The following is a 19,182-nucleotide window of genomic DNA, read 5'->3' as shown; positions in this document are numbered from 1 at the left end:
ACTAAACAAGACAATAAGAGACAGCAAAAGTATGCTAACGACCTTGATGTTGTGACATATTCCGTCTAGCTTTCTGTCGAGGAGACAGATGCGGAGGGATTTATTGCGAAAGGTTGTGAGAACACCTCGAGCGCTTGGGTACATGTTAGCGCCAAGACATCTGCGTGACGCAGGTGCAGTGATTTTTACATGACATGTCCCAAAGCATCATGCTACTCCGTAGTGTCTAAGGGTTAAAAAGACACGTGAGATTTAATTTAGCTGTCTGTGGCAGCCATACGGATAAAATGAGATCTTAAGTTAAATAAAAGTGAACTTTATCAAAAAAAGTTGGCACTCTCACTATTTTTTTTTATTAGGCTATGTTTTATTTTTCCTTCATGTACTTCCAATAAACCAGAGCTCAATATAGCCTACAGGAAGTCCCTTAACATATTGCATTTCCATATGCATAACTGCCATTAATAGCTTAATAAACATAATAAATAATAAATATTAATAAACATTTATCCCTAATACAATGCCAATATTTGTGTTATTTGTAGATTATTTGTAAATATAATATACATTATAAACTACTTTAGCCCATACATTTTCAACGGCGAGAATAAGCATAGCCTAGTTTTCTATTTTATTCAATATTGTTAGGCCTATTTTTGTCCCTTTTAGCCTAAATCCAATGCTGCCAAAGACTAATTTGAGTAATTTCTGACTGGTTTCTTGTCATTTTTTTCGGACAATGATCTTGTCAAGTTCAGTTAAATCAGAGCGCGAGTCACTTTGTTTTGGTCCTTCTGTCATTGACTGACCGCCAACACTGAGCCGCGCGGCTGCTGTGATTCCATATTGGCCTAATTGAAATGTTACAGATCATAACCGTTAAAAACAATTTTGCACGCTTCGTTTATTAACGTTGAAACGCACTTCAACGGCTTGAGTCTTGGCTCACGCGGTCAGCTGTTGTACGCCGGAGGGGTCGTCGGGTTAAAACAATAAGCGCCGTATTAACTCAAACTGTAAGCAGGGCGTCAAGTGGGCGCGGATGGTGCTCGCCCTGCACGTCAACTGAAGAGACACCGAAGACGTACTGCATCAGTATCCGATTTATTTGTCAGACTTTGTTCTTTTATAGCCTATTGCTTAAAATAATTTTTTTAAATCATGAATTGATTTGCCTATACTTTTTATCAATTGAAAATGAAGAGCCTATTGCCAATTGTGTTGTTCTATTTCAAATGTATCAGTAGGCCTATTCCACCGTCAAGTCATTCCACAATTGCTCTGAAAAAAAGGGTTGCCACGATTAGCAGATAATAATTAATGCAATAGATATGTAGTATTAATTAATACTACATATCTACAATATACTACAATAACATAATATTGTTCTTTGCTTTCTTATTAATTTAACTGGTTTAAATAAATAACCATTTATGACCAAATACATCGAAAAATTCTATTGTATAAGCTCGTATCATGCAGCCCAATCTATTGCCTATCTAAGCCTATCTAATAATTAAGGCAAATTAATGCTTAATTATCTTTTCTTTTCAGTTGGCTATAAACAGCCATGCGTTAACGTTGCGTAAACTACAATGTTTATTCCTTGCAACATATGCGGAGTTTCTCTAATTTGTTTAATGAAGCTAAGGTTTCTTTGTAATGACATCAGATTTGATTGCACGAACTCATGGTTGCCTCCTCCCCTCAAACCTCACGCAAGAATCCTATTGGTCCAAGATTTGAGACTTGGAAAATCAACTGCAACTTGCCCCCGTATCGTAGAGCTCGCTATAAAAAGCTGTCATCATACCCGTGCGTGCCAAATGGGCTGTCGTTATTTGGAGTAACAAGTGGACTCAGCATTGACACTTTCTCTTCTTTGCTCAACAACTTTGGGTGAGTTTTGTGCTGTCCTTGTTATAAATGAATGCAACTTTTTCATACTTGTTTCTGAAATATTGATAGTGTTATTTTTAAAGTCTAGTTGATTTTGAGTTGAAAACAATTTACGTTTAATAACCATATATTTGACTGACATTACTTGTTAAGACTATATTGCCATCATACATTGTAAAATTAAGTTAAAATTGTATATCAAATGTACTGTATTATTTTGCTTTTAGCCTAATGTTGGCTAACCAAGCCTTTAGGCAAACCCACAAACTAAGTTGTGTTTCATTTTTCTTTTAGACTTAATTGCTGTGATGAATCTGAGGATCATGGACTCTGACAGCCGCGTGTCAAGCAGACCCTCTTCACCCGAAGTGGACGATATTTTCCTTTCGGCGATGAAGAAGTCGGGCTTCTCTGGCACCGTGTCGTCAACGCAGAGCGACTCGCCGCCGGAGATACCGGCAGACCTGCGCAGCCTCTCCAGCAACGACGATGACGATCTCTCCCTGAAGATGCTGTCAAAGAAGGACCGTAAACTTCTCTCTGAGGACGAGCTGCAGGGGATGCGCCTGAAGATCAACAGCCGCGAGAGGAAGAGGATGCACGACCTGAACATCGCGATGGACGGGCTCCGGGAGGTCATGCCGTACGCACACGGACCCTCGGTGCGTAAACTCTCCAAAATCGCCACCCTCCTTCTGGCAAGAAATTATATCCTGATGCTGAGCAACTCCCTCGAGGAGATGAAACGACTCGTGAGCGAGATCTACGGCAGCGGTCACCACAGCGGTTTCCATCCATCTGCCTGCGGGACCATGGCGCACACGGGGCCGTTGCCCGGCCACCCGGTGGTTTCTCACGCCTCCCACCCGGTGCACCACCCTCTCCTCCCTCCGGCAGTCTCCTCCGCCTCACTCTCTGCGCCCGGTATGTCCGTGACCTCGGTCAGACCTCACCACGGACTTTTAAAGGCGCCCCCCGGTGCAGGCCCCCTGGGCAGCAGCTTCCAGCACTGGGGTATCGGTACCGGGATGCCCTGTCCGTGCAGCATGTGCCAAGTGCCTCCGCCACACGTGCCCGGTATGAGCACCGTCAGCATGTCACGGCTGACGAGTGACTCGAAGTGACTTGAACTTTTACCTGAAAACAAGGGAGCGAAAAGGGGAAACGAACATTTGGTCTCCTGTGGGGTTGTTGTAGAGGTTGTGTGCATTTCTATCCATGTCAACACTTTTTTATTTTTTATTTATCAGACTGTTGCCTGAATTACGTTGTGTTGGAGCCAGCTTAAATGCATCAGCTCTCTATGCGCCACTAACATAGCTGTGTTTATAATAGTGTCACTCTAACAGATGCTTCCATCACACATCTCCGTCTTAAACTAAGCACCGCACATTTACTTCATTGGGATGTACATCTCCCATACGCATATGTTATTATTCTTGATGAATAAGTCTAACATTTAGAAATACATCGAGCTCACTCAGTCAGTCAGTATACTCAGAGAGTCACGGCTCTCTCACAAGAACCATGTTTATTCAAACACCAAGCATCAATATTAATAATGTAGACTGTAAATATGTAGATTGAGAACCCACTTTATATAGTACGAGATATTTTATATTAGACCCTTGTTAATGTTTGGGTTGACCCTTTCATTTGCTTGTCTGTCACCAGCCGACCCCCCTGCACCTGCTTCTTGTATCATGTCTTTCTCAGTGTTTGTTTTAGTTTAACATGCTACTGCCAAGCCGACACGGCTACTATCTTGTGTAGTCTGTTCTTCTTAACATTTTTTGTTGCCAAGCATGCCATCCACTGCCCGACGCAAAGAATGATCACCTCTTTATTTTTTTATAAAAAGTGCTAAATGATATTTATTTACTTATTTTCGATGGGATTTCAAATGAATCGCTGATGATTATGTTGGAGTTTTAAATGTGAAATAAAACATGTTTAATTGAATGAACTTTTTTATCGGTTTTATTTAACAATGTGCCGTGCGTCACAGCGTTCCAAATGTTTGCAATTCTGTGAGTAAAAGTCTTACACTACAAGTAGCCTAGTCATATTTAGATTAATAACCAGCTAGTTAGTATAAAATCCGTGATATTCACGTATTTTATATGCAATTTATTTAAAAAAATGGCAATAATCGAAAGCAGAGACACACGTTCCTAATCAATTTAGACTTTTAACTCATTTAGCAATCATATTTCATTCATAGGCCTATTGACAACACATAGTTTTGGTTCTATTGATTATTGCATATTTTAATTGAGTTATTTGTACTATTTAAAGATTGTCCTTGGCTTGGTTAATTTATGGTGTTTAATATTTTAACAACATGACATTGGAGAATTGGACCCAGTATCCAAGATTGCCTATTCTATTGTCAAGAACGAAATATAAAATAGATTCACTGACTTAAAACCTATTTTTTATATGAACTTTGATCATACAATCCGTTATGTCGAAAGATCCAAACAGATTTCTGATGTGAGGTTTCATCAATAAGTTAACACCAATAAAACATATAAACACAGCCTAAATAAACCCTGTGGTATTGCAAAATAAAACATTCGTTTGGCATAATTTTAATTGAACAAAGGCATTGCTGTCATATAGGGATAAAGAAATAAAAAAATGCTAATTATTGTCGAATCCAGCCTATTTACAACTATGGAAATCAAGCTATTCTTTTTTGAGAATAGCCTACAGTAGGCTATTCATATCCAGATTTTTAAATAAAATATATTTAAAACATCTTAAATATCTAGAAGATTATATGCTTCTTAAATGTCAAATGTGTCATCAGCCAGTATTATACGGACACATTACTTTTCACTGTCTTGCAAATCCATTTGTGGTCTAAATGGACTACCCTCAGATAAATGCGTGTCTAAATGCTGAAATTGAGTGATAGATATTTATCTCAGTTATGATCGTACCTGCTTACCGAATCAAACATAAATCTGTGGGGTATATTTTCATGTAGTATAGGCTATGTATAGAAAATAACTTATAGGCCTACTGTATGTCTGTACGCCTAACGTTTAGCCAAACCACGTTCATTACATTAATTCAAGGACCACATTAATCGTATTCAGAGCACAACACATTTTGTTTGTGACTTTGTCTCTCCTTCAGACTTGTACAGAAGGTGATTTAACTTTTTGGCAGTGTCTGTGTTCGTCCACGTGTACCATCACACACAAACCCCTTTGCTGTCACAGAAGACCTTGTTTGAATTGTTTAGGCATCGGTCCAATTGGACATTCATATCGGTAATTTTTTCATACTTTGATGAGCTGAAAAAATTGTAAGGCCTTAATGAAAACCTGGTATCTTGGTATTTGTTCTGAGACTAGATTACATGACAGTGGCCCGCAAACAGTATTTGAGTTCGTGAGCTCTGCAAAATATGCAGAAAAACAACCCCCAAGACATACGAATAAGTTCTGTTTTGAGAATAACCGAGAATAAATGAATACACGAGTATACATCCGTAAACGGTGGCAGCTGCATAGCAGATTGCGCATGCTGTTGCAATGTTTTCAAAAGGCTTTTGATGCTACAACGATATGGAATGAACCTGACGTTTGAATATTCATGCTGGCGTTTGTTTGTTCTCCTCTCTCCATTACAATTGAATTATTTAAATGAAGGCAAGAAAAATATGAAAAAGTCCTTCAACAATTGTAGGGCGTTTTGAATTGGAAAATAACATGGACATAGCAAGGCCTGTGAAAATGATTATCAAGTAAGTTCTCTGAAAGCCCTCTCTCTCTCTCTCTCTCTCTCTCTCTCTCTCTCTCTCTCTCTCTCTCTCTCTCTCTCTCTCCTCTCTCTCTCTCTCTCTCTCTCTCTCTCTCTCTCTCTCTTTCTCTCTGTCTCTCTCTCTCTCTCTCTCTCTCTCTCTCTCTCTCTCTCTCTCTCTCTCTCTCTCTCTCTCTCTCTCTCTCGCTCTCTCTCCTTTCCCATTTTTTTTTGATATATGGGAGTCATTTGGAGTTGGAGAAGATCAGCCTACACCATGAGGGGTGTTCACAGTCGTCTGCTTCCAGGACCTCAGCCATCATAACCACATGCACGTGAGGACCAAGACAGACCATGTTTAGGGTCTATATCCCTTTAAATCAAGTGGGATCCCGTTGCAGTTGAGATATGAAAAGTAACTGAGTAAATAAAGCATACATATTGCAACTAATGTCTTCTGATTGATCAGTCTCACACTAAGAAAATGAAAGTAAGTTAATGATATATCAGCGGGTACTCAAATCCAAAATATTTTAAGGAGATTAAAGGTGCCATTTTCACAAACAGAATTGATGAAATTGACCCAGATCAAATGTGTAAGGTGCAAGCTTGAAAATGGATTCTCTCCTGTTACAAACATCTGCTTATTAGTAATTTTAGCCCCCAACCCATTGAAAGCCTATTTGCTCGATGCAAAATGCAATTACTCTAACAGTTAATGGGGATTACCAGGTATCGCATTTCAAAATTAATTAGACCCCACTCCCGACAATTCCATCTAATTCAGTCACACCTTAACAAGCAGGTTTTCTCACTTAATTACAGCTCAGACAGCAATCCTGTATGATGCCAATTACTAACCTGAATACACTGTTGAAGTGATTATAAATATATAGCCAACCATGATCATTTGGTAAGATTTCATTGAGAAAAAAGATGATAGCATGACAAAGTCCATGAAATGTGTTTGTTACTCTGTATTGCAGGTTTTTGTATTTACATTCAAAATCCTTTTTAAGCCCCCATTGTTATGCTTAATGTCTCAGTGCGGTCTAATCACTCCTAGTATCTTTAATGATTAACTCCACAAGTGAATTAACAGCTTTTGGAAATAAACCTGCACAATTAGACTTGCCAATATTCAAATGGAGTGGATGGACTCAATATATCAACCGCAACATTTCTAAATCCTGTCAGCTTCAGGGGCGGCGGGAGGAATTCTGGGCCCCATGAAGAAAAAAATAAAATAAAAAAAGTTGATCATTTATATTAGTTTTTCTATTTTTTGGGGCCCCTGTCAGTCAGGGACCCTTGGAATTGTCTTAACTTTTCCATCCTATACAGCGCCCCTGGCTGTCATCCTGTGAACCAGTTTGAAACATACGCGTGTGACCTATTTAACTCTTCAATCTCCACACAACGGTGTCCCCTCAGACGTCCTGTGATGGTTCGATCTAATGGTGTCACCTCACACATCCTGTGACGGTTCGATCTAACGGTGTCCCCTCAAACATCCTGTGATGGTTCGATCTAACGGTGTCCCCTCACACATCCTGTGATGGTTCGATCTAACGGTGTCCCCTCACACATCCTGTGATGGTTCGATCTAACGGTGTCCCCTCACACATCCTGTGATGGTTCGATCTAACGGGCCCCTCGTCCACCTTGCCATCGAGGAGATCCAACTCCCTGACCCCCGACTCTCAGGTTTGGATTCAGGGCTGTCGTGAATATTCGTTACGTCCAACAGAGGCCGAGGGTTGAGAATGTGGCACAACGCAAACATCCACTGTCCTGGAAACCCTCCCGAAACAGAGCACAGATGTGGACGGCGTCAGGCTTGCGCGTCGTGTTCTGTTGGCTGAAGGGATTATGCTTAAGGGATTGGAGGAACGTATGAAAGGTGGCAGCGGAAGAGAAAGAAACACAGAAGCCAGAGAGAGAGGGAAGAAAAAGGGAAAGAACACAAACAAACAGGCGAGGTGGCATCAGTAGCAGAGTCCAACAATAGGCCTGGATTTAACTCTGGAGAGAGAAAACATGCTCGACCAATGAATAATCAGTCTTCAGAGGTCGTTAGGCGAACCATCTGAGACCACGCCCTCTCTTGGGACTGCTGTTTATTCCAGCTGTGGGTTCATCTGCTTCATCCTGGAGCAACAAAAAATCCTCTAACTGTAGTTGCTACTCAGACACCACACCGCAGAGGTTGTCAGCTAGAGATTCAGAGAAGATTCGGAACACGTTAAGATACTAGATGAGGCGGAGACAGATTGTGGGGATGGAGTTTCCAGTCTATTCGATTACTAAATCTAGTAATGCTAGGTCAAACCTCTGAACTAAACAAGGGGTTTGGCCCAGGGTTGCACTGTGGCTTATAGGAATCCCTGGGGGTTTAACACAGAAGGAGCTGGAGAAAGTGAGTGTGTGTGTGTCTGTGTGTGTGTCTGTGTGTGTGTCTGTGTGTGTGTCTGTGTGTGTGTCTGTGTGTGTGTCTGTGTGTGTGTCTGTGTGTGTGTTCATGTGTGTTTGAACAGGCCTGTGAGTGAGTGTGCGAGGTGAATTGTTGTGTGTGTGCGCCCGTGTGTCCTGCGGTCCATGAAACAACAGCAGATGAGCTGAGGGTGAACAGATAGGGGTGGATCAATGTGTTTACCAGGAGACAGAGACAGAAGGGGAGCGAGGGGCCGAGGAAGAGAGTAAAGGAGAGTCCGAGAAAGAAAAGCTAGAGTGCAAAGGATCTCCGCTGAGTGTTGTTTTGTGGCTGAAGAATTGTCCCCATGGCTTTGAATGGAGGGATAATCCTGTCAAGTAAGCGGACCTTTGGATATTCATGACTGGCCGAGCGGGGCCGGATAATGAAAGAGAGACACGGCGAGGATGGGATTTAACATCAAAGCCAGGACTGAGAGCTACAGGGTCTGGACATGAATCACCCGACGTGGGGACATTGGGCCGGTGGAGGGGGCCGGAGGGGGGGGGCCGGAGGGGGGGGTGAGGGGACAGGGGTGCAGGACAGGGACACCGTTCAGCAGAGGGGGTAGGGACCCCCCCCCCCCCCCTCACACCTTCGGTTTGGTTGGGATGGATACAGTTGGTGAGAACTCCGTTTAATGTGTTCGGAGTTTTCGTCTCACGTTTCAAGTTGAGCGGAAAAATAGGATTGTATTTGCGCCCGTTTCTCTGTGTGTGCGTGTGACACAAACTGTAAACGTGTGTGTGTGTGTGTGCATGCGTGTGTGTTAGTGCGTGTGTGTGTGTGTGTGTAGAGGGCAGGCTATCAGATACCATGTGGGACGATCTCCCATATGGTTGGGTGACGATGTCATGCACACGTCTGTCACCCCTCTGTGGCGTTGCCAAGTCCAGAGCGTGAGTGGCAGCTGGGACGTTTAGACAGAAGGGACCGCAAGATGACAAGATGGTCCGAAGCCAAACCGCCGATAGCGAGAGAAACATCATCAGATGACATTTTCGGTGTAATTGGACGAGTGTACACTGTTTAGCTGACACATGCCAAGATTAAAGAGAGGAGGCTTCTCAGTCAACGTGCTTGTTTGATTGTTTTGGCCAACATACAGCATTCTGCCCCCGCTATCAAATTGCTCCCATAGCAAGTGCTCAGCTCTAAATTGCTAACCTTTTGCCCTTGTTTATAAATCGAATTAGCTAAAAACGTCTGTAATGACCGTGTGAAACCATCGGGAACAGACGCACTTGACTCGTACATCCTCCACCCATCTCCTACACCCTTCTCCTACACCCTTCTCCTACACCCTTCTCGTCTCACAATCAGAGACAACTGTAGATGTCTGTTCCTTAAGAGCAACATTACAGCTGTTTAGATACACCCTACCTCCCAGGGCAGCCCAGGCCTTGCCCCTCTACCGTTACCCCAGCAGGGCGGAGGGGGGAGGGGGGTGGGATCTGGGCGGAGGGCGGGTGGGGGCTAGTCGGTGGAGGAGCGTCTGTGAGAAACCTGCTGCAGGTTGATCTGAGTGGAGGGCTGAAAGCCAGGGAGAGAGGCGGCCATCAGAAGCTCCGTCCTCTCCCAGGTCTTAGAGGGGATTATCTGTGGAGAGCGGCTCAGAGGAGCGGGGCGCGGTGGGGGGTCAATGAGCCGGCCTTCTGCAGAAGGCAGCCAGGCGGGCAGTGGTGAGGAGGGCCACCCCCCCCCCCCCCCCCCTGCCCCCTGACACCCCACCCTCTCAAGGGGGGACAGATGTGCGCTTGCATGGGACCAGTCAGGGACAATCAAGAACGGAGCTCTCCATTAGAAGATCCCCAACTTCGTTAACTGCTGTGACGGGGGGGGTGTGGGGGGGTGGGGGGGTGGCTGTGACGGTGGGGGGGGGGGTGAAGCTTTCTGGGAGCTGTTTTCAAAGCGGGAGTTCAGGAGTGAGATCTGTGCATGCCGCATGGAAGCAGGAGTGTTGAGGAGACCTGAGACAGACAGGACACCCTGTGTGACACAGCGTCAGCCTAAAGGAGGGAGGCTGAGAGAAGATGGATGACAGGGGGATGACGTGACCTCATCCATTCTTGTGTCGCCCGTGAGGTTTGGGCCGCTGGCTCGCTTCGTTCTGCCATTTGTCTTCACTAGTCCGACAGCGGCAGGGAACTCGGCCTCCACAACAAGCGACACCTCGTTTTGAATGGTGGGAGCTTGTTAACACGGAAACCTTTTGTCACCCTTCACTCCCCCTCCTCCCCTCCGCCCCCGAACGATGAACGAATCATCAGAACACTGGCCTGCGTCCAGTGCACGTGGAAACCTTTGGACGCAACAATGGTTGAACGGCAGCACAGTTTTGACATTGTGCTGTGTCTTCGTTTTACTTCACAGAATGTTGCCCTCGTCTGTCTCTGATCAGTGTCTCTGCGTGGATCGTGGCGGCGGTGGGCGTCGTGACTTTCCCGTCTCTTTCGGGGGACAGCATTCCTGATCTGACCCTTCTTCCTCTGGTTCAAAAGCCAACTTCATTCCCCTCGTTTTGGGGGTGTGATTCCTCATCCATCATATCCCACCGGCCTTTGCCCTAACAGAGGCATGTGTAGCATCTTGCCCACCCTCCAGAGAGAGAGGGGAAACCTCTACAGGCCCACTCATGGCCTGGGCTCGTGAATGTGAGTTCAATGGGACAATAAGTTGAACCCCCACAACCTTGGTCTATAAGACTTTAATGGGCCCAAAACTGCCCTTGGTTTGCTTTGTGAGAAGTTGCGTTTGACTGTGCGTGAGTTTTTTTTCTTCATACAAGTTTAGTACCAGTGAATCCATCACTGTCATTGTTAAGAAGACAGAGGAGGGGTCTGGGGGGGGGGGGGGGGGAGACAGAGGAGCCATAGAAACAGCCCTGTGTCCTCTCGTCTGCCTCTCTCTCCATGCAGCCTCTGTTTGTCGTGTTTGAGTCAGAAGCACCTGCTAAGCAGAAAGGTTAAGGATTAGATGGGGCTGAACCCCAGCAACTCTAAATAGAGATACGTGTCTATTTGTTATTTTTTTATTCTATGGTTACAATAAAAAAAAAAACGCAGTTTTGGTTTTTATCCAAATTACGTACAAGTAGTGTATGTTGTGTGTTCAGAAGATAATGAACGGTGACAAGTACATAGCTTTAGACTGTATTTCAGTGGTTGCTGCTAAGCAAGGGTCTGTTTGGTCTGTTTAAAAATGTAACCAACACACTATACATGTATGTGTCATTAAGGCATTTTGTGGCAAAATAATCTTTTCCCATTGGAACGCAAAATCTTTTCAAGTGACAAATTTACTGTCAAGAAACGGTGAGGATTTTTGCCGCAAAAATCATAAACAACATCAGAAAAGTTGTACGCAGCCCCTGAAACAAAACGACAAAAGTATTCGTTGTATCTGCCTGCTAATGATTAAGTTGACCTTCTGTCACACAGCCAGGCAAGTGCCAACCGTGACAGCCTGCAGTTAGCAACAGAAAATATGAACCTGACAAACACTAAACAGCCGTGACTGACTGAGCGTGTGCGGCCTTTTGAAAGCAAAGCATTTTGGGTCTCTTTCACCAAAGACCCCTTGGGGTGAGCCCTCGCACCCCTCCCGCGCATATCACCCCCATACCACCCTCCGCTTGGGACCAAATGCCCACTATCCCATGCGAACTTTCCCAAAGCATGCTGGGAAGGACAATGGCAGGCCTTCAGCCAATTGGTTCCACCTTATTAACAGCTTGTAATCTTCTCATATCCTTGGCTGGGCCCCGTACAACAGGAGTCAGCGCAGGGAACCAGGGAGTCCTTTACACCAGGCTTTGATGCAGTTCAACCATTTCCCTCTGAAAGGCCTAGCTTGTTATATTTGCATTGTGCCTCTGCACCTGCTTGCCTGCAGGGACACAAAATTTAGTCATTGGCATCTGTTTAATTTCTCATTCGATTTTCCATGCACATTTTAAACAGGAAACCGTGGAGGGATTGTTGTTTTGTGCCTCAAGGTGTTTGCTCAAGACTATTGTCACAAATGTTCTGCCTGTCAGAGGACAGACATACGGGGGACTGGCTTATGAATGTGAATTCAGTCTGTTGAGATTTTGACCTCAAATATCCTTCGTACAGATGGGACAGTCTGTCTGCGCTCAGTATTCAGAAGTTGTGCAGATGTTTTTCGTGTAATGTTCTTTCAACTTAAACCCTTTCAAAAATTTTACATCATAAATGGTTTAAATTAGACAAAGTAACAAGCTGTTTAAGTAACTTTTTCGACAAGTAATGAATGATAAATTAATTAAATGACAGGGACTTGCGTAAAAATTGGTTAACTGCCACTGAGGGCTGCAATGAAGTGCACAAGTTTAAACGTATACATGTTTCCTCAGGAGGAACTACACAAAGAAAAGGCAAACAGGAAGAAGTCTTCTGGCGCTCGAGTCAATTCCAATTTTTTAAAACCGCACCAATTTAGAATGACTGTGACTCTGTAAATGATCCTTGCAGCAATCCATAACAAACACTCACACGCTCAAGAGAGATAGAGAAAGAAAAGCCCAATCAGACCTAATTACTTATTCAGAGTCAGGTGGCTGAGCGGTTAGGGAAGCGGGCTTGTAATCAGAAGGTTGCCAGTTCGATTCCCGGCCGTGCAAGATGACGTTGTGTCCTTGGGCAAGGCACTTCACCCTACTTGCCTCGGGGGAATGTCCCTGTACTTACTGTAAGTCGCTCTGGATAAGAGCGTCTGCTAAATGACTAAATGTAAATGTTATAATTAAGTCAAGACTGTTGAGATCTCCATTGCCAGCTAGTCTGTATTTAGAGCTAATTTCATGCTGTGAAGTCGTCTCCTCATGTTGATGTTCATCGACACCGTCCTAGCTCAATTACATAAATTTGTGCTCGATTAATGACCCAAAAGACCTTTGTGTATGTGTGTGTGTGTGTTCCAGTCTGTTCTCGAGGTAGAGAAAATGAGAAGAATCAACGTTTGTCTGAGGAGGCATTTGAGCGCCTCGTTGTCACCGCATCAGACTGAGCCGTCCAAACTCTGTCCTGGGAGGACGCACACACACAGATCCATAACCCGTTTCCTGTTACAGTCAGAGGAAGGTGACAGCGCGAGTGTCAGTGAGTCTGCTGTCCTAAATGGCTGGCTTGACCCACGATCATTTGGCCAAGACATCTTCCTCCCTCTCCACCCCACAGGAAACAAGCCCAACACAGAGGGACTACAGTACCCAGAGAACCAGGTGCAGCTCCAGCGACCCAGGCAGCCTCCGTTGGGCGGCTTGGCCCAGATGGAGAGCACTCCAACCCCCATAAAGACGGCACTCTCCCCCCCTGCCTGGAACCACCGGGGCCCCTAGCCTGGTCCAGCCTCATCAAAAGGCTCCTGGAAGCTGGAGGCGGCTCGTTTTATCTGGGAGGCGGATGTGTCGGTCTTCAGACCCAAATCAAGCTCACTATTCTTCTCCTGTAAAAGATAGGAGGAGGGGGGGGGAAAGGAGGGGGAGGTTTACTTTGCTGGTGGACACCAGCTCCTTTCTTCACCCCCGTTCTCTGTCTTCTGTGTCGTCGCAGGTGTCCCTTTGCTCTTGTTTGTCTTTCATTTGAACGCACAAAACAGGTCCCGAATAAAGTGCGGTTCAAAAACATCTCAGTTTCATTCAGCCCTATCCATCACCGCCTGCCTTTTTCAGTGTTGTGACCATAATCAAATTGAGCTCACAAACACGCACACACACCAACACACACACACACACACACACACACAGGGAATCCCACAGAGAACACACACACACACACTCGTCCATCCTGGCTGCACTCTGTTGTCCTGCAGGTGTTGAGTCCATCCGCCTGCCCCTTTCATGCCCCCCCTCCCCCCTTCCTGTCCGTCTGCGGGCCTCCATTCAGGCGGCCCCCCGAGCGGGGGCCCCAGCGGCAGCCGGCCGCCACCGGAGCACTGGCAGGGGAGAGGAAGCGCCTCGGCACGACCATCTTTCACAGGGAGTAGGACAGCAGAGAGGGCAGCAGAGCAGGATCTCCCTCCTCCAGCCTCTCCTGCTGCTTTCATCGCAGACAACTTGCTTTCTGTTTGTATCTGTCCTCGCCTCGCATCCCCGGCTTCCTTTCTCACACCCAGATGGGGGTTTGTATGTGTGTGTGTGTGTGTGTGTGTGTGTGAGGAGGGTTGGGGGAACGTGTGGATAGCGACGCTCACTTCCATAATCGTTGCCCTTCTCCCCTGGGAGCACGTTGAGAGTCATGAATGGGACATCTGAGGATGGCAGTCTGACTTGATGCCATCCGTCAGCCTTCACCTGTGCTGGGAGTCAATTGCCCTGTTGTTTGCCAGCCTGGAGCCGTGCCCAGCGCCGTGTCAGCCAGTTTGGTTAGCGAGGCCCCTCCAAGGGGCAGGAACAGTGCAACAATGCCACCACAAAAAAAAACCAATAATGCCAATTAGATTTCCAGCAAAGCCCTGCGACTATTCATGGGCAGCCAACAAACTGTTTTCAATGACGTTCTGTTAGCCTAGCGCCCTCGCTAATACGATGGCACTGTTCTCTTTTGGCTAATAGTGTATGAATGGGCCAGCGCTAATTAGGTTAAAAGCTTTCAGAATGGTTATAATTAGACATTCCGACATAATCAGGTTTAAAACCTGAACTAAACAAGAAATTGTCATAGACCGAACCTAGGTCATAGTACCTGCGGGTCAAAATGGGAATTATGTATTTTTTTCAAGATTAAACCAAACAAAAAGGAGGCTCACATTCGATTGACATAATGATCCTTTGTGATGTGCTGTGCATCAGTCACTGTCAATACCAGTGTCTGTTAGAACGTCTGAGAGCGCTAAGGACACAGTCGCAGGAGTCACCCCCGCCCCCACCGCCCCCCCCGCCCCCACCGCCCCCCCCGCCCCCACCGCCCCCCCGCCCCCCTCGGCCTATTATGTCACCCTCCCCGGCCCCCGCAGTGATCTCTAAGTGGCTGTCACTCTGTATTTGCTTTGACTTCATTTTTTCATAAGCCTATAACAGCCATAAGGACATCTATAAGGGGTCCCCCTCCCTCCCTCCCTCCCTCCCTCCCTCCCTCCCTCCCTCCCTCCCTCCCTCCCTCCCTCCCTCCCTCCCTCCCTCCCTCCCTCCCTCCCTCCCTCCCTCCCTCCCTCACGCTACAGCAGCAGGACGTCACAGGCATCAGGTCAAGAGAACCTGGTCACTGTTTATTAACATTGTCAAATGGAATATGATCAAATAAAGGTCAGGTTTCTAAGAATTGCCAACTTTGTTACACGCGTCAGGGTGAGTGTTTTAGCGCAGGATGCTGGGTTTGGACCTCCACAGTGTTCGTCCAGAGAGCTCTGCTCTGGGAGGAGTCCCTAGGGTGACGGGGGGGAGGTTTGTGAGGGAAGGAGGAGGTGGGGGGGAGGTAGGGGGAGGTGCGGTGGGAGGTGCGGGGGTTGTTTAGCTCACTTCTTCTTCTGCCTGTCCGTCATTCTCGCCAGACAGCCCCAGTGGAAGTGAGATAAAGAGGCAGTGACAGTCCAAGCTCCTCACACAGTCCTGCAGGCAGGCAGGCAGGCAGTGCCATCACCAACGCCAGGACTTCTCCAGCCAGCCCAGAGCCTCTGCCCGCTTGTCAGCTGAGAAACTTGTTCTGTTTGTTGTTTTCTTGTATCTGTTGAGCCAAGAAGGATTTTTTTTTTTGGTCTCTGGAGAAGATATTTGGATCCTGGTGATTCAGCCTGTACACAGTACAGGCATGAGGGGTTGAAGGACTCCTTTTCTCCCAGTGGGGCAGCAATCCAAGAGAACCCATCTCCCTTTTACCTGACCTTGGGAAATAGTTGAAAGACTGTTACTCCACATTTTTGTTCACCTTTGTTCAACAAAGAACCCTTTTTATTCTGATCGTTGGAAAACCACGCACACCTCAGCTTCACCCGCCTGCAGGATGAACGTTCTTCCCAGCCCGCTGGTGAGGGGAAGGGACCCGTCGCTGGCTCTCTGTGGCCCCAACTCTCTCCAGCAGGACTTCTCCAGGTGTCCAGCAGGCCTGGGCTCTGGCTCCAGGCTCAGCATGAGCCCAGGGGCCATGGGTGGGCTCCAGGGCCCCCACAGAGCCACCAAGCCCCAGAGAGAGCTGAGCCCGGAAGAGCAGCAGGAACTGAGGAGGAAGATCAACAGCCGGGAGAGGAAGAGGATGCAGGATCTGAACGTGGCCATGGACGCCCTGAGGGAGGTCATGGTGCCTTACGCGTCCTCGCCTTCCTCCTCTCCCTCCTCCTCCACCTCCTCCTCTCCGTCCTCCGTCGGTTCGCACTCCCACCAGGCGGGGGCTCCACCCGGCCGCAGGCTCTCCAAGATCTCCACCCTAGTCCCTGGCCCGCAACTACATCCTCCTGCTGGGCTCCTCGCTGCAGGAGATGCGCAGGTTGCTGGGGGAGGTGAGTGTGGGGGTGGGGGTGAACGCCGGGCCCGTCCCCCGGCTCCTGCTGGGGGGGTGGCCCCTCCTCACCGGCCCCAGCCAGCTCCTGCTCTCCCCAGAGTCCCTCCTCACCTCCGCTTCCTCCTCCTCCTCCTCGGTCAAGTGCCCCCTGCTGCCCCCTGGTCCCCTGGAGGCCCCCATGGTGCCCCTGCAGTGGGGGGGCTCTGGAGGTCCGGGCGGGGGCCCCCTCTGCTCCTGCGGGGTCTGCAGGCTCCCTCGGTTCAGCCATGCCGTCTCAGGACCCAGGCTCCCCAAATGACAGAGCACGTGTGATGAGCTTGTGACAAAGTTGACTTTTAATCCTTGTCACTCTCCCCGACTCGTCCAACTGAACATTCTCGACGTCTCGCATACATATTTGCTATTTTTATATGAGTTGATGTTGTCTCCTGTCTTTAACATTTTCAATGGTTTGTTGTATAGTTTTTGCCATATCGATTTAGCAAATAACAGATCTCTTTTTGAATCTCGCAATGTTTCCTTTCTCTGTCATTTGTTCGAGAGACACAACACAGCAAACGTAGTGTCTTTTCTCGTTTTTACGCCAACCTGATTTTTACGTGGCCCAGTATGTCATGAGTGTTAAACTCTGTCTCTCAGCGTGTGTGTGTGTCAGCGTGTGAGTGTGTGTCAGCGTGGGTGTGTGTGTCAGCGTGTGTGTGAGTGTCAGCGTGTGTGTGTGTCAGCGTGTGTGTGTCAGCGTGTGTGTGTGTTCGTGTGTGTGTCAGTGCGTCTCCTTCTGAACAAGTGACCCCAGCCGCTCCACCTCTCCTGTCTTTGTCGTCTCCTTTCTCCTGGCAGACAGACACCAGCGGGGATCACAACAATGGCTGAAACACTTCTGATCCATAAGGAGAGGGAAGTTGAGAAGTTGCTTACAACGACCCCAGCCTCCCCCAAGCCCCTGCCCCCCGCCCCACCCTAAGCACCGCAAATAGTGAAACAGTCTTCTTCTAGGCAATGTTGTCACCTCCGCCGAATGGCCATTCATCGGCCAACAAGCGAAAGATCAAAACCTTCCAATGTAATTACAACCCCTTGAAGAAGAGGACGCCTTTTGATTACTTCACCCCCCTCCCCCCATCCCCTCTCCTTTTGCCGTCTTTAATCAAATTCTTGATGTTTCTCTCTGTGTTAAAGGCCTCCGACGGGTGGCCTTGTGGACTCTCATTACACTGGTGGACACAATACGTTCAAACGCACATAAAATGTGTCTCCCTGAATAGGGGAGTTCGTTTGCGGTGCGAAACTCGCCTCTCCTCTGGAAGAAAAGCAGGCAGCTTCATTTAACCGTGGGGGATAAGAGGTGGGGTGATGGGGATTCAGGGAGACAGGGACTTCTGGAAACCCAGGCCCTTAGCCAAGCCCACATGAATAATAATAATGAAAATAATCATAATCATAATGATGATAAAATACTCAAAATAATTGCCGCCTCGGAAGGGGATTACGGGGGGAGATAGTGTGAATGGTGGTGGACGTCTGAAAAGGAGGGAATATGCTTCGCATCGCGGAGAACAAAAGGAACACCAGAAGCCATTAAGTGAGATTAAGCCTAATAGGGCTTGATTTTTCTTACAAGGAAAAGGGAGGAGGGAGGGAAGGGTGGCGTGAAGGAGGAGAGGAGAGGGGGAGAGGAGGGACTGTCGGACGGAGAGGGAAAGATCAAAGTGAGAAGGGGAAGCCAGCTTCGAACCTGGCTGCTTGCATTTACATATAGCTGCTTTATGTCTCTCCTCGCCTGTAAAGGATTAGTCACCTTGCTATTTTCATCTCTCGCTTTCCCCCCACTCCTCTGGGTATTGTAGTACCTAACGCTCCTACTCCCAGCACTATCTTCCTCCCCCTCTCCCCTGGATGGTGTGGTTCATCTCTCCCTCCCTCCCTCTCTCTCTCTCTCTCTCTCTCTCTCTCTCTCTCTCTCTCTCTCTCTCTCTCTCTCTCTCTCTCTTTCTCTCTCACATACACACACACACATTCTCTCTCACTCTTGCTCACCAGAGGAGAGGGTCTGTGCTGTGTGGTGGCTGTATTGTTGCAGAGATGCAGGGGTCCGCTCAGTCTTTGTGTTGTCACGTTAACTCATCTCTCTTTCATCAGCGCTGCTCAATGGAGCCACAGAGGGAGGCAGGGGTGCTCGGGGACAATGTGTGAACACACACACACTCAGTCACACACACACACTCAGTCACACACACACACACACACACTCAGTCACACACACACAAAACACCCACACACACTCACACACAAATACACAAAACACAAACAAGTAAACAAAACACTAATCTTGTCTTAAAAATTCTGCACCAAATTCCTCATCAAGCTAATTATTACAACTGAAAAAAATTGAGTTCCTATTAAAGTGACCACAATCCGTCTCCAGACAGAAATATGATCCTCCACACAGCCTCACTTTCCCAGTGGTGGGCAGGGAGGCTAGGAAGCTAAATTGCCCCACTGTTACAAACTGATTGAGGGCCATCTATCCTCCCTACGCTCTGAAAGGGAAAGAGGCAGAGCAGGCCGGCTCGTCCTTTCAGGCCGCGAGCGCGCCGC

General features: G+C 47.2%; 2 protein-coding genes across 2 annotated transcripts; both read left to right on the top strand.

The window, feature by feature from the left end:
- The first annotated feature begins 1,837 nt into the window (after nucleotides 1-1,837).
- On the top strand, nucleotides 1,838-3,041 carry olig2 (oligodendrocyte lineage transcription factor 2). The gene is made up of 2 exons (XM_067260284.1): nucleotides 1,838-1,899; nucleotides 2,194-3,041. Exon 2 carries the CDS (start codon nucleotides 2,208-2,210, stop codon nucleotides 3,021-3,023), a length of 816 nt encoding a protein of 271 aa, XP_067116385.1. The 5' UTR covers nucleotides 1,838-1,899; nucleotides 2,194-2,207; the 3' UTR covers nucleotides 3,024-3,041.
- Nucleotides 3,042-16,089: 13,048 nt separating this feature from the next.
- olig1 (oligodendrocyte transcription factor 1) lies at nucleotides 16,090-16,882 on the top strand. The gene is given in 2 exon segments (XM_067229317.1): nucleotides 16,090-16,515; nucleotides 16,517-16,882. Coding segments are annotated over 2 exon segments (792 nt in total).
- The last annotated feature ends 2,300 nt before the right edge of the window (nucleotides 16,883-19,182 follow it).

This window comes from Osmerus mordax, chromosome 2 (assembly GCF_038355195.1).
Source record: "Osmerus mordax isolate fOsmMor3 chromosome 2, fOsmMor3.pri, whole genome shotgun sequence".
In the NCBI taxonomy this organism is placed as follows: Eukaryota; Metazoa; Chordata; class Actinopteri; order Osmeriformes; family Osmeridae; genus Osmerus; species Osmerus mordax.
This window is presented reverse-complemented; position numbering and strand designations above follow the sequence as displayed.